The sequence below is a fragment of the Schistocerca americana genome, chromosome 6 (assembly GCF_021461395.2).
Source record: "Schistocerca americana isolate TAMUIC-IGC-003095 chromosome 6, iqSchAmer2.1, whole genome shotgun sequence".
Taxonomy (NCBI): domain Eukaryota; kingdom Metazoa; phylum Arthropoda; class Insecta; order Orthoptera; family Acrididae; genus Schistocerca; species Schistocerca americana.
This window is the reverse complement of record NC_060124.1, coordinates 492,965,503-492,978,632: the sequence shown is the minus strand read 5'-3', so window position 1 is coordinate 492,978,632 and position 13,130 is coordinate 492,965,503. Positions and strand designations below refer to the sequence as shown.

At 40.3% G+C, this 13,130-nt stretch overlaps 1 protein-coding gene across 1 annotated transcript in view; it reads left to right on the top strand.

Moving 5' to 3' along the window:
- LOC124619804 overlaps window positions 1-13,130 on the top strand; it is a 157,468-nt gene that overhangs the window by 129,261 nt on the left and 15,077 nt on the right. Inside the window, exon 11 of the mRNA XM_047146399.1 lies at window positions 11,989-12,155. Coding sequence (XP_047002355.1) covers window positions 11,989-12,133 — 145 coding nt within the window. The 3' untranslated portion in view covers window positions 12,134-12,155. The remainder of the gene's footprint in view (window positions 1-11,988; window positions 12,156-13,130) is intronic.

The following is a 13,130-nucleotide window of genomic DNA, read 5'->3' as shown; positions in this document are numbered from 1 at the left end:
ATTTAATTATTCATTCAATATCCTCATATACTTTCTCTGTCTGTGGCTCCTTAAAATCAGCAAAGTGCTTGTATAACGGGACACTTCATCATCTCTTCATCATCTGCTTGCATCAGCATGTATAGTCATTTTTGGTTAGCTATCATTCTGATGAGATCAAGCATCTCACTGAACTATTCACAGTAACTCACTTTCTGCCCTACCTTCCTATTTGTAATGAACCCTACACCTGTTAAACCATTTTCTGCTGCTGTTGATATTATCCTACACTTGCCTAACAAGAAAGCCTTGTCTTCTTTCCATTTCATCCATTTCATTTCAGTGACTCTCACGACATTTAGATTGAGCCTTTGTTTTTCCCTTTTCAGATTTCTTAGCTCACCTGCCATGTTCAAACTTCTGGCATTCTGTGCCCCAGTTCATAGGACTTCTTTACCCTTTCATTGATTATTCTGTCATTTTTCATGGTCACCTCCCCCTTGGCAGTCCTCTCCTGGAGATCTGAATGGGGGCTAGTCTGTAATCTTTTGCCGAAGAAGAGATCACCATGATACATTGCCAATTACAGGCAGCATGTTGTGTGGATACACGTTATGTGTCTTTAATGCAGTGGTTTCCATTGCCTTCTGCATCCTCATGCTGTTGATCATTGCCAGATCTTCTGCATTTTAGGAGCATTTTCCCACCCCAAAAGCAAGAGAATGCCATAAACTTCTGTCCACTTCTCTGCACTCCTTAACAAGGCCATTGGCAGAACGGAGTGACTTCTTATGGCAGAAGTCTTCAGACACAGTTGCTGATGATTTTTATTCCAAATTTAAGCAATGGTGAGTTTTGAACCTGGAATCCAGGTTCTTTTGATCAGAAGTCAAAGACGCTGCTCTTAGCCCACAGGTGAGTGAGACTCTGCCCGTCATCACCCTCTTGTAACTCAAAGTCGATTAATTAATTTTGAAGTAAATTTAAATGTGGGTGGCTTGTCACAATTTCACAGCACTTGGCATGGTGAGATAGTGAGACATTGTCGAGAGAGGTAGCAAGGTAGAATTTGAATAAACAATTTTCATAACACTCATCTTTTATTGTTCTTTGTTGTTGAAAGTTGTAGGCTCATAGTCCATTCTGAGATGCAACTTTATATACTGATCTAGAGGACGCTCAGATTCATTTTGTGAAATAATATGAACACTGGTGGAGTTTCTGTTATTGAATAGATATATTTTTAGTCATTTCACTTCACAGTACAAATTAACATCAGCCACCATGTTAACACAACAAACACATAAATTGTGCTACTACTCGTACTGCCGGCCGAAGTGGCCGTGCGGTTAAAGGCGCTGCAGTCTGGAACCGCAAGACCGCTACGGTCACAGGTTCGAATCCTGCCTCGGGCATGGATGTTTGTGATGTCCTTAGGTTAGTTAGGTTTAACTAGTTCTAAGTTCTAGGGGACTAATGACCTCAGCAGTTGGGTCCCATAGTGCTCAGAGCCATTTGAACCATTTGAACTACTCGTACTCTGAACAAGAACAAAGATTTACCTAGAACAACATGTAGCAAAGAAAATACGGTCATATATCAGTCTATAAAAGACCTCTATAAAAAACCCTCAGTCTGAAGATGTCCAACATGCTGATGAGATGCATGATTGTTGAGGTATAACAGTCATTAGTGGGCAAACTCTGGGAAACCTGCCACTCCTCAGTTTCACAAGGCTTACCTAGGCGCTCTGGGCTCTGCCTAGGTGGACTTTTATTTAGCTAGCTGCTTGTGGGACTGAAATGGACCCTTCAATATTTTCGTTTCCTTCTCTCAGTAGAAAGGTTCAGTCGCTGATAGGTACCAACACCTAATCTAACAAGAGGGATCATGTAGCCAGTCCTCCTGACTCAGGAGTATTGTCTCAAGTAACAGAATGCATGTTGGTCATCAGAATGTGTTTTTAGTAGTGAAAAGAAAAGAGGGTAGATTTGAGAAGGTTTTCCCCTTCTTTATACAAAAGAATTAGAAGGAATCTGTGGCTCCTTAAAATCAATAAAGTGGTTGCACAGTGGGACACTGCTAGCAGAAACTTCAAATTTCCAGCAAACTACTAACGTCCAAAAAGCTAAATGCCTTGTGGATTATGCCATAGACACTGAACTGTGCAGCACCTTGAGTTACAGAAATGGTGTTGTGACTTTCAGGGATCTAGTCGACATTCCCAAGGTGGAACTGCAAGGTGAGTGGTTTCCAGAAGTTATAGTCAACGTGCAAAACATCATGAAGAGGGTGTATGGGGATCTTGTCAAATTCAACGCCTTTTTCCAACATTCGATAGTACAAAACTTCTTGAGCACATTAAGGTAGGTTTCCTTCTTCTACATATGAGGCCATGTGTCCCCAGCCCAATGCACTGTTTCAAATGCCAGCACTTTGAGCATACTATTATTGGGTGTAAGGGAGAAGCCACTTGTGGCAAATGTGGTAAGGCCAACCACAAAGCAGTCAGTTGTTCACCTCCTTTGAATGGTGTGAATTGCTGTGGGGCTCACCCTGTGTAGAAGATTGAAAGATACAAGAGTTTAAGACTATAAAGCGTATCCCATATAATGAGGCCAGAAAGGGTATAAAGCCATGTTGCCCCCAACGTATGCCATTTCATTTGCTTCGGTTCTTAAGCAGCCACTGCTGGAAGCTGATGCTGCCACACAAACAGAGGTTACTAGTGTCAGCACTAGTACCTGTGCTTGTCAATGCACTTGTGCTGCTGCAGTCATTTCAAAACTTGTCCCTTTCCCATAACTTCAGAAAAGGCAACTGTTGCAAATGTTGTGGAACGCGCTGCTCCTCGAAAGACTCCATCTGGTCCAAAGTCCAGTGCTGCCACTATCACTTCTGCAGTTGTGACTGAAAAGCCTATTCAGCCAAAAAATCAAAGCTGAAGATAAGGAATCACCCACTGCTAGAGGCAGGAAGTACACAGTCTGACAATGTCAATGTCATCCTCTCATAAGCCTCTCTCGATTCTTCTTCAGAGGCTATGGACCTTAATGTCAGACTGGGGTGCTCATCTCTCCGAAAGACTGAGCCTCCACCCACTGTGAGCTGCCTTCCCCGACAGAAAGTCAAGATGAAAGTTCTAAACCCCATGACAGATGGCTCCCTTCCTACAGTGGGACACCAATTGGTTCAGGACACTCGTGGAGGAATTAAACTCCTAGCACAGGCATGCCCCTGTGCTTGTGTTTACAAGAAACACATTTTAAAGCCACTGATGCTCCTGTGCTAAGGGGCTATGCTCTTCACTTAAAGGATGACCTGACTGAGGACAGAGCCAAGGGAGGGGTTACTGTGTTTGTCAATAACACGCACCACTCCTGTGCTCTCTCCTTGGTTACTGATTTACAAGCAGTAGCCTTTACTGTTCATGTGGGTCAGAAGATCACTATCTGCTCACTGTACTTACCTCTGAAGGATGCAATAAACTCTGAGGCTCTCACAGGTCTTATTGAACAAATCTGCCACCCATTTATTCTACAGGGTGATTTCAATGTCCATAATGTATTATGTGGCTCATGCTGTACTTGCTGTAGGGATCAAGGCTTGGAGAAACTCATTCTCTCAAGAGCTGTGCATCCTCAATACAGGCAGCCCCTTTCATTTCTTGGCTGCTACTTGATTGTCCTCAGCCACTGACCTCTTAGTCTGCTCTCCCAACCTTGCAGATTCAGCTCAGTGGGAAGCAACTAACGACATTCATTCAGGTGACCACTTCCCACTGTGGATCCACCTACTCAGCGGTGGTTTATTTCAAGAAAAGCAACTGAAATGGATGGTGACCAGGGCTAAATGGACACTGTTCAGCCAGCTGGCTGTGTCATCATGACACTGTCCAGGAGTGGGTCGACCACATCACACAAGTGATCGATAATGCTGCTGAGTTATTAAAGAAAAAGTCCTCAGGTCATCTTAGCAGGCAACCTACTCCTTAGTGGACTGGTGAGTGCTGCTCAGCAATCCAGGACAGGCATGCAGCTCTCTGTTTAAGTACTGATTGACCACAGACAATGTCACAGCATTTCAGGTCGTGAAGACCAAGGCTCTACACATAATTAAGGTGAGCAAGAAAAGGTCATGGCAAGTGTTCCTGGAGTCCATCAACCATTCCACTTGGCCTGCAAAAGTATAGGGAGCCATCAGGGAGATTTCCAGTAAACACAGTTGTTTACCCATAGAAGCAGTGCTGAAGCAGGGGTGTCTCCAAATAATACCAAAAGACATTGGCTTATGATGACAGAGCATTTTGCACTGACTACTGCTGGTGCCAGGCAGGATCTGGCATTTTGTTGCTACATATGCCTGCAGAGAGGAGCAAGCCAGATTTCAGATTCCATCACTCTAAGTCTCACAACTGCCATTTCTCCATGTGGGGTCTGGAATTGGCATTGTCTGACACACGTAACACTGCACCTGGTCACTACCAAATCCAGTACTGCATGCTTCAACATTTGTCAGCCTCATCAAAGGAAATCCTCCTCAAATGTTTTAATTTGATATGGCAGACAGGCCAGTTTCCCAGCTCACGCACAGAGGCTATTTTGATACCTCTCCTCAAGCCAGGAAAGGACTGCACATGTCCCAGTAGTTACTGGAGCTTAGCCTTAATGAGATGTGTTGGAAAAACTCTGGAGTGAATGGTTAACCATTGGCTAGTCTGGTTGTTAGAGAACAGGCAACTCCTTAGCCACTCTGAAGTGTGGATTCTGGAGATTTCAACATGACCTGACTACTAGAGGCAGCTATTCAGCAGGTTTTCCTATGTAAACATCAATGTCTGGGTATATTATTTGATATCAGTAAGGTGTATGACACTACTTGGAGACACAGTATTCTCATGCAACTCCATCAATGTGGCTTTCATGGCCAGCCCCCATCTTCATATGGTCCCTTCTGTCTTAAGCACTTTTTAGGTCCTGAGTTGGTGACATGCTGTTGGATCATTTTGAGCATGAGAACAGTGTTCCCCAGGGCAGTGATTTAAATGCTACCCTCTTTGCCATAGCCATAAAGAGTATAATGTCTACTGTATGGAGTCCTGTAGAGTGCTCTTTATTTGTGGTTGATTTTGCTGTTTTCTGTTTCTCCTCTGGTATTGCAACACTGACCTCTCAGTTGCAACTTACAGTGCAGAGGTTCGAGGAGTGGTCTGCAAAGACAGGTTTTCAGTTTTCTGAAATAAATCTCTGTGTGTTCATTTTAATCATTCTCATCATATTTTTAATGTAGCTGATTTGCAGATGAGGGATACCATTATACATCTTAGAGACTGAGTGAGATTTATAGACCTCATTTTTGGCTCCAAACTTCCGTGGTTTCACACCTGAGAGTCTGAAAGCTACAGCCCAGAAGGGAATGAATATCATGAAGTGCCTTAGCCGCAGGTCTTGGGGAGCAGAGTGTGTCTGTTGCATTTTCATAGAGCTTTTGTGTGTTCATATCTAGACCGTGAATGTATAGTGTACTGGTCAGCAAGAACTTCTTACCTAAAGATTATTGATGCTATCGACCATGAGGGGATTAGGCTTGCCATAGGTGCTTACAGCACTAGCTCCATTCTCAGTCCATAAGCCTATTTGCTTAGGCTGGATAACCACCACTCATTATCCGGTGGCAGCTCTTCATGATGCATCAGGTATGTAAATTCCTCACAGCTCATCAGTATACCATGCTATTGTTTGTCCATTCTGGAATGCCTTTTCTCTGATCATCTGTGAACAACAAGGTCACTTGTGATCCATGTGTGGCATGCGCTGGAGTCACTTGGTGTGGAGCAAGTACAACCCCACATCCAGAGTTTTAACCATCCGCCACCCTGGTTACTGCAGAGGCCCAGATTAATTTTAGATTTAGAGCAGTACTGGAGAGATTGGACTCCTGCATATGTTTTTAATACTTTATTTACTGTCATTTTAACTGAGCACCACAATTATACAGCTGCCTTTATGGATGATTCAAAACAGGGGGATTCTGTTTGTTGCTCTGTTTTCCCTGATTGTGTCTTCAAAGTCTGACTGCCTCAAGACATTACTGTCTGTGACACAGAAATGTTTATGATCTCGCAGGCACTGGAGCAGATGAGCCATGCCTGTTTGTACTGATTCTCTGAGTGCCCCTCAGTCTCTACAGTGCATGTATCCAGCAGATAAAGTAGTCCAAAATATCCAAGATGCACTTCTTCAACAACAGTGGCAGGGGAAGGAGGTGTTTCTCTGTTGGGTACCGGGACAAATGTGTATTGCAGGGATCAAAAGGGCAGAGCACTCAAGGAGGCATGTAGTTATTTCAGTGTGGTATCCCCCTGCATGCTATCGCCTAACTATTGAGGTACAGAGTTATGTGTTGATGTGAAAATGAGTGGCTGGAGGTGGCTGATAATATTCTGCATCTAGTGAAACCCATTACACAGCAATGGTGTACCTCCTTTCAGCCATGAAGATGGGATTAGGTCCTGCTTACTCATGTGAGGTCTGGAATTGGCATTGTCTGGTACATGTGATACTGCACCTGGTCATGACCAAATCCAGTGTATGGAGTTTGTGGTGTATTGAGCAAAACATGGGTGATCTACTGAAAAAGAATGCCAACAATTTGGCTGAATGGAAGAAAGTATCCAACAAATGGAATGCATTAGGTGCAAAAATGCCACTGACAGTAAATGATACAAGGTTTGAGACTGTAAACAAATTTAATATGCTCTGTTCTAGTAACAGTTTTCCAGTGAGTGGCTCAGAACTAAAGCTGAATTCGAATGTTAAAGTGACATTCGATCTGCCAAAGCCTGAACTTCCAACTTCGGGAAGAGAAATTTCTGCTGTGAATAAAACAACAAAGTGTGTTCATATTTTTGCAGACAGTCATGGAAGAGATATGGCCAAAATGCTAAAAAACAGTTTTTATAGTGCTGATGCTTGTGGATTCATGAAACCTGGTGCGAAAATTCAGGAAGTCGTAGCAGGCTGTGATCCTGACAGAGTAAAAAATGATTATGTGATTATAATAGGTAGTTCGAACAATGTAGCTTGCAATGAAGGTTTTGATGTTACATGATAACTCAAGGAGAAATTAATGGTGCTTCAGCTTTCTATGGTATTTATTGTGAACATTCAAAAGAGACGACTTAATCCCACAGTCCTGTGTAAAATGAAACTGTCTCTCAAACAAACTCTAAATTAGCAAAGACTTGCAAACAATTTAGCAATACTTGTGTTGTGGATACGAGCAATTTTCAAAGAGAGTCGTTTACCAGACATGGCATGCACCTTAACAGGTCAGGTAAACAAACCTTACGTACTCTTTTAAATGCAGCAATCATGAAAGAAATCAACAAAATATCTCCTCACTTGAAACCTATTCCCCTTAAGTGGCTCCAGCAATCCTAAACAGTAACAGCTGATCAACACTGCCTGAGGAGGAGCCAAAGGCTACGTACAGCTGCTTCACTTAGTGATGATTTTTTATGGCACCAAATGAAGAAAAGGAAGAGATTGTGCAAGATCAGCCTGAAAAAATTGCAGATAAGTGTCAAAAATCAGCAACAAAGCAGCACTTCACCAGGTATTGACAAAATAACAAATACTTGCCAAACTTTCAAGAAAATGAGTCAAAACATTCAGTGTTATAATTAGAAGTCGTCATAAACAAATTTGTAGATATCTCTTGTATTTGTCTATCAGAACATTGGTGCAGGGTCAGTGAATTAAGTCTTATAAATATAAGCAATTTTGAATTAGCATCTCATTATTGCTGCAGTGTTTGTAAAAATGGTGGAGTATGCATATACACTAGGACTGGGCTGCAATATAAAGTTAGATCTGAAACAAACCATCTAAATATCAAGAAACATTTTGAATCATATGACATAGAGCTAAAATCTGAGGAGAAGCATAAAAATCTAATTGTCATATCAATATACAGGTCACCACTAGGTGACAAAAACATATTTTTTTAAAATTTGGAAGCAGTGCTAAACATTTTGTATAACAATGAAGTGAACTTATTACTATGTGGGGATTTTAACATCATCTTGTTAATTGAAAATGAAGAAAAAAGACAGCTTTTGAGTATCCTAAACAGCTTTCACACGAAACCACTCTTCATAGACCCCACTAGAATAATGGAGTCATCTTCGTCCCTATTAGATAATATCTTTACAAACATAGAAAATGATGTTATGGGGGCACAAAATGTAAACTGAGCTCTTTCAGACTACAACACACTAGTAACATGCACAAACTCTTCTGTGCCTGAGGTTGTTAAATACAAGTGGGAACATAAAAGGCATTTCTGCCCAGAAAATGTTAATATTTTTATCCAATCATTAGAAAAGAAACTTGAGAAGATGTGTACTCAAAATCATCAACTGATGAATCATTCAATGCATTTTATGATACTTTCATGTCCATATTTGATATGTGTTTTCCAAAAAAACTGACAAGAATTAATGTCATGCCAAGAAACTGCAACCAGTGGATAACACATGTTATCAGAGTATCCAGTCAAAAGCTAAAACTTCTCAATCAACTGAGAAAAGACAACCAAGATTAACACTTTGCAGAATATGTTAAGACATATAAAAAAATTTATAAGAAAATAATTAAAACAGCCAAAACAATGCACAATGACAAAGTAATCATAGGGACAGCAAACAAGTTGAAAGCAATATGGAATACAGTAAAAAAGGAAGCAAACAACAGTCTTAAAAAGCAAGATGACATTCTATTAAAAGATGATCATGGTGTGTTACTCAGAAATGGTACTCTAGCAAATTACATAAATGATTATCTCTTGAACACTCCAGTCAATCTGAGTAAAAATTTTGCTAGTAATAGTAGTACCACAGTTCAAAGCGAGCGAAGTGGTAATTCAATATTGCTATGTCCCACAAATAAATTAGAAGTTCTTAAGATATTAAAAACAATGAAGAATAAACTGTCCTCTGGAATTGATGAGTTACCAGATTCAGTCATAATTAAATGCGCTAGTGTCATAGCAGAACAACTGTCACATATCATAAACATATCATTAACAGAAGGGGCGTTCCCACAAAGATTAAAAATTTCAAAAATAAAACCATTGTATAAAAAGGGTAATATATATGAAGTGGAAAACTATAGATCAATAGCTTTGTTATCTGTATTTTCAAAAATAATAGAGACTGTCATGAAAAATATAATTACAAATTACCTCAAAAAATTCAGTCTCTTGTCTGTAAACCAACATGGTTTTCGCACAGGCATGAGTACGGAAACAGCAATTACCCAATTCATTGAAAACATTGTAATAGGACTTGACAGTAATAACAGTACAGTAGGAATAAACTTGGGCTTATCTAATGCATTCAATACTGTTGATTATGATATCTTGCTAGACAAACTAGAAGCTATAGGTATACAAGTAGTTGCATTAAAATGGTTTCAGTCATATCTCCACAATAGAAAACAGGTAGTAGAATCACCTCAGCAAACAATAAAAACCAAAGATTGTGTACAGATTGGACATACAGACTGTACCAGTCAGAGTATCTAAAGACAGCATTCTAGGACCTCTCTTATTTCTTACATATCTTAATGATATCAAGATCCCAATCAGTGGCACACACATAACTTTTGTGGAGTCGATAGTTCGTATTGACCACAAAACTTAATATCTCTGAACTCTAAGTGCTCTGTCGAGCCTCCATCTTGAACGACATGGGTTGTGCAGGCGGAGTGGCGAGAGGCAGGTCCACTTCGTAGTCAGTCAGCCACCATAGCCAGATGAGACGGCGGCCGGCCTGGGAGTAAGCGGGTAGGGAGGTCGACAGCGTGGTGGAGGCGTGTGTGGCCCTTAAGTGCATCGAGCGGTACATAGAACTGCTCTGTCACACTCACGTGGGAGTGTGAAGTTGTGTGCAAAGTTGACGTGTAAGGGACCATCTGATGGCGGGACCTCGGTATCTGTCAAAAGAATGAGCACTCAGTTGTCGAACATCACTATAGAAACTGAACCAGAGGCTCAGGTGGTTCTGTGACTGTGTCGGCTGCAGACTCCTTGACTTGCACCATGGGGTGGTGAGTTTCTGGGTTCTGCTTAATAGGTCAGGAGTCCACTACACACAGGCAGCGGCTACACAAGTAGCGGGGGCTGTCTGGAAGGGAACAGGTGATTTTTTTTAAATTAGAGGGTCTCAGGAAACCACATAAAGGGTATCTGTCTAAAAGGGTGCAGGTGAAACACAGTGACGGAAATTGTGCGCTTAGGCAGGCGCACCACAGGTACGTCCATCCGAGTGTGCAAGAACGTGGTGAGGACAAAATAGTGGGCTCCTAGGCCCAGTATTCGCAGGCATTGGTCACCTCAGACACACCTGCAGTCAGGCCTCAACTACTGGAGATGACAGTAGCTGTGTGTGTGTGTGGGGGGGGGGGGGGGGGGGGGGATATTATCTATGTCTGATGAAGGACTTAGTCTGTTAGTCTGACAGCTGAATAAAAACTAGCAGTCTGTTTCCTTGTCCCTGTCTGCCACACAATACCTTCATGTGATGAGTAGCATCTAACCTTTCATATTATTGTAGGTATTAAAGTATATAATAAGTGAGATTTTAGTAGCCACCCTCACAAAATCTCCATTGATAAACATTCTCTTATGGAAACCTGAGTTTCTTCTGGCATACGTAATGTTCAGATAACTTATAGGAAAGCAGCTGGGTGATCTATAACTGAAAGTGTGCTTTCAATTGTGTTTGTCTATCCACCCATTCTCTTAGTAAGTTTGAAATACAAAACGTGTCGTTTGTAACCTTAACTTTATGCATAATTTTTAAAAGCCCTGAACAATTTACAGGTTTTGCAGATCATTTTGTTTGTCTTCCAACTTTCCACAATCAATCATAGTCTATATATTTCCTGGATAGCTGTCTGATAAAAATCTAAATGAAGTGAAATTAAAATACTAGAATTCTCATGATATTTATGGAATACTCCATCAGTTCTTGTTAGAACACATGCATACTAAAAACTTGAATAAACATTATTAATGTTCCACAGTAATACTTCATTATGAACAGCTTTTCAGCTTACTACTCCTGCTGTTTACACTAGGAATGTTGCTGTCCACATTCTGTTCAACAGTAAAGATAAGTCTCCATTTTTAGACCAGAGTGGAATTTAAAGGATTTACTGCAATCCACGTGTAAAATTATATATAGGTCAGGCAGGTAGGCTTATAGCTATTAGACTGACTGGTCATGAAAGGAGTGGAAGACTGAAAAAGAAAGATGCTGTTGAGCATGCTCTAAATGCATGTCATTCATATGATATTAAATGCGACATTCTCCATAGAGGAAGTAAAGGCAGAAAACTAACATTACTTGAAATCTAGGGTTTTAATAAGCACCAGTCAAAGAATCCTTACCTGCTTCTTAATGACCAAACACAGTTCCATTACTGACCCTTACTAAAGTAGCATCCAGTTATTATTGCTGTCACCATTTGCTAATATGCTTGTTATAACTGTTTCACATCCACATCCCATAAACTCCTTTCTCTCTTCTGCCCCACCCCTTCCCCTCCCTTTTAAACTTTTTCATCACATTCACAGTTTGTCCATATAACATTGTGGTCTGTGCCATTACTGAGTTGTAAAAAATATTTGGCTTATACATTCCCTACTTTTAATCTTTGAATATACTGTAATATAAGATTTATTTGTTTAGTCTTTTTGGTACTACATTTGTGTCAATATAGTCACAAAATTTCACATATCTTTGTACAACAATCTTATCAGATGATGGCCTAGAAAGTTGAAACCTGGTTCATAATGTACTATTAAATAAATATTTTTGTGGAACATTAATACTGTGTGATCAAGTTTTCCATACTATAATTCTAAAAAATTAAGGTAACCTTTAATGTATATGGTAATTTAATTAAATACTAATGTAATATTGTTTTCTTCCTGTTTCAGCTGTAATCTAATTCCTTTCAAAGAAATAGAGGAATCAATTGAAATGAGAAGGCTAAAGCATTCCATAGATAAATTCAGACAATTCCAACAACAGAATCCTACTTATCATACAAAAATATGTGACAACCTAACAAAACTCATTTAAATTACTTCCATGAAATCAAGAGGTTTGTGCAACATTTTTCTGCCTTGTAAAGTAGAAGAAACCTTATTTAGTAGCAAAAATTTTTATTGAAAGTAAAAGACTGCAGCATTCTTTCGAAGTACTCAATGATTTTAGATGATACCTTAAGATGGGGTAATATTGGATGGAATTTTAATATGCCTTAATGTAGCTTTACAAAGAATATTCAATTCATGCAACAAAAGTACATGATATTTGGGATGACATTGAAGAATAATATAATCAAAGAACATGAACTGGAAATATTTTTTAAGTATCCAGATCGTAACAAATAAAATTGCCTCATATTACCCAATATAATGGGGTAAGTTTGGATGCTCATTGTATTTCCATTTAAGTTCCATATAATTTATAGATGTTCAGAAAACATTTGAAACATGTTTAGAAAAATTTTCACACACATATTTAGAAAATATTTGATTAATAATAGTTGATTAATAATGACAGTCTCCCCACCATGAACCATGGACCTTGCCATTGGTGGGGAGGCTTGCGTGCATCAACGATACAGATGGCCGTACCGTAGGTGCAACCACAACGGAGGGGTATCTGTTGAGAGGCCAGACAAATGTGTGGTTCCTGAAGAGGGGCAGCAGCCTTTTCAGTAGTTGCAGGGGCAACAGTCTGGATGATTGACTGATCTGGCCCTGTAACAGTAACCAAAACGGCCTTGCTGTTGTGGTACTGCAAACAGCTGAAAGCAAGGGGAAACTACAGCTGTAATCTTTCCTGAGGGCATGCAGCTTTACTGTATGATTAAATGATGATGGCATCCTCTTGGGTAAAATATCCCGGAGGTAAAATAGTCCCCCATTCGGATCTCCGGGCGGGGACTACTCAAGAGGGCATCGTTATCAGGAGAAAGAAAACTGGCGTTCTACGGATCGGAGTGTGGATTGTCAGATTCCTTAATCGGGGAGGTAGGTTAGAAAATTTAAAAAGGGAAATGGATAGGTTA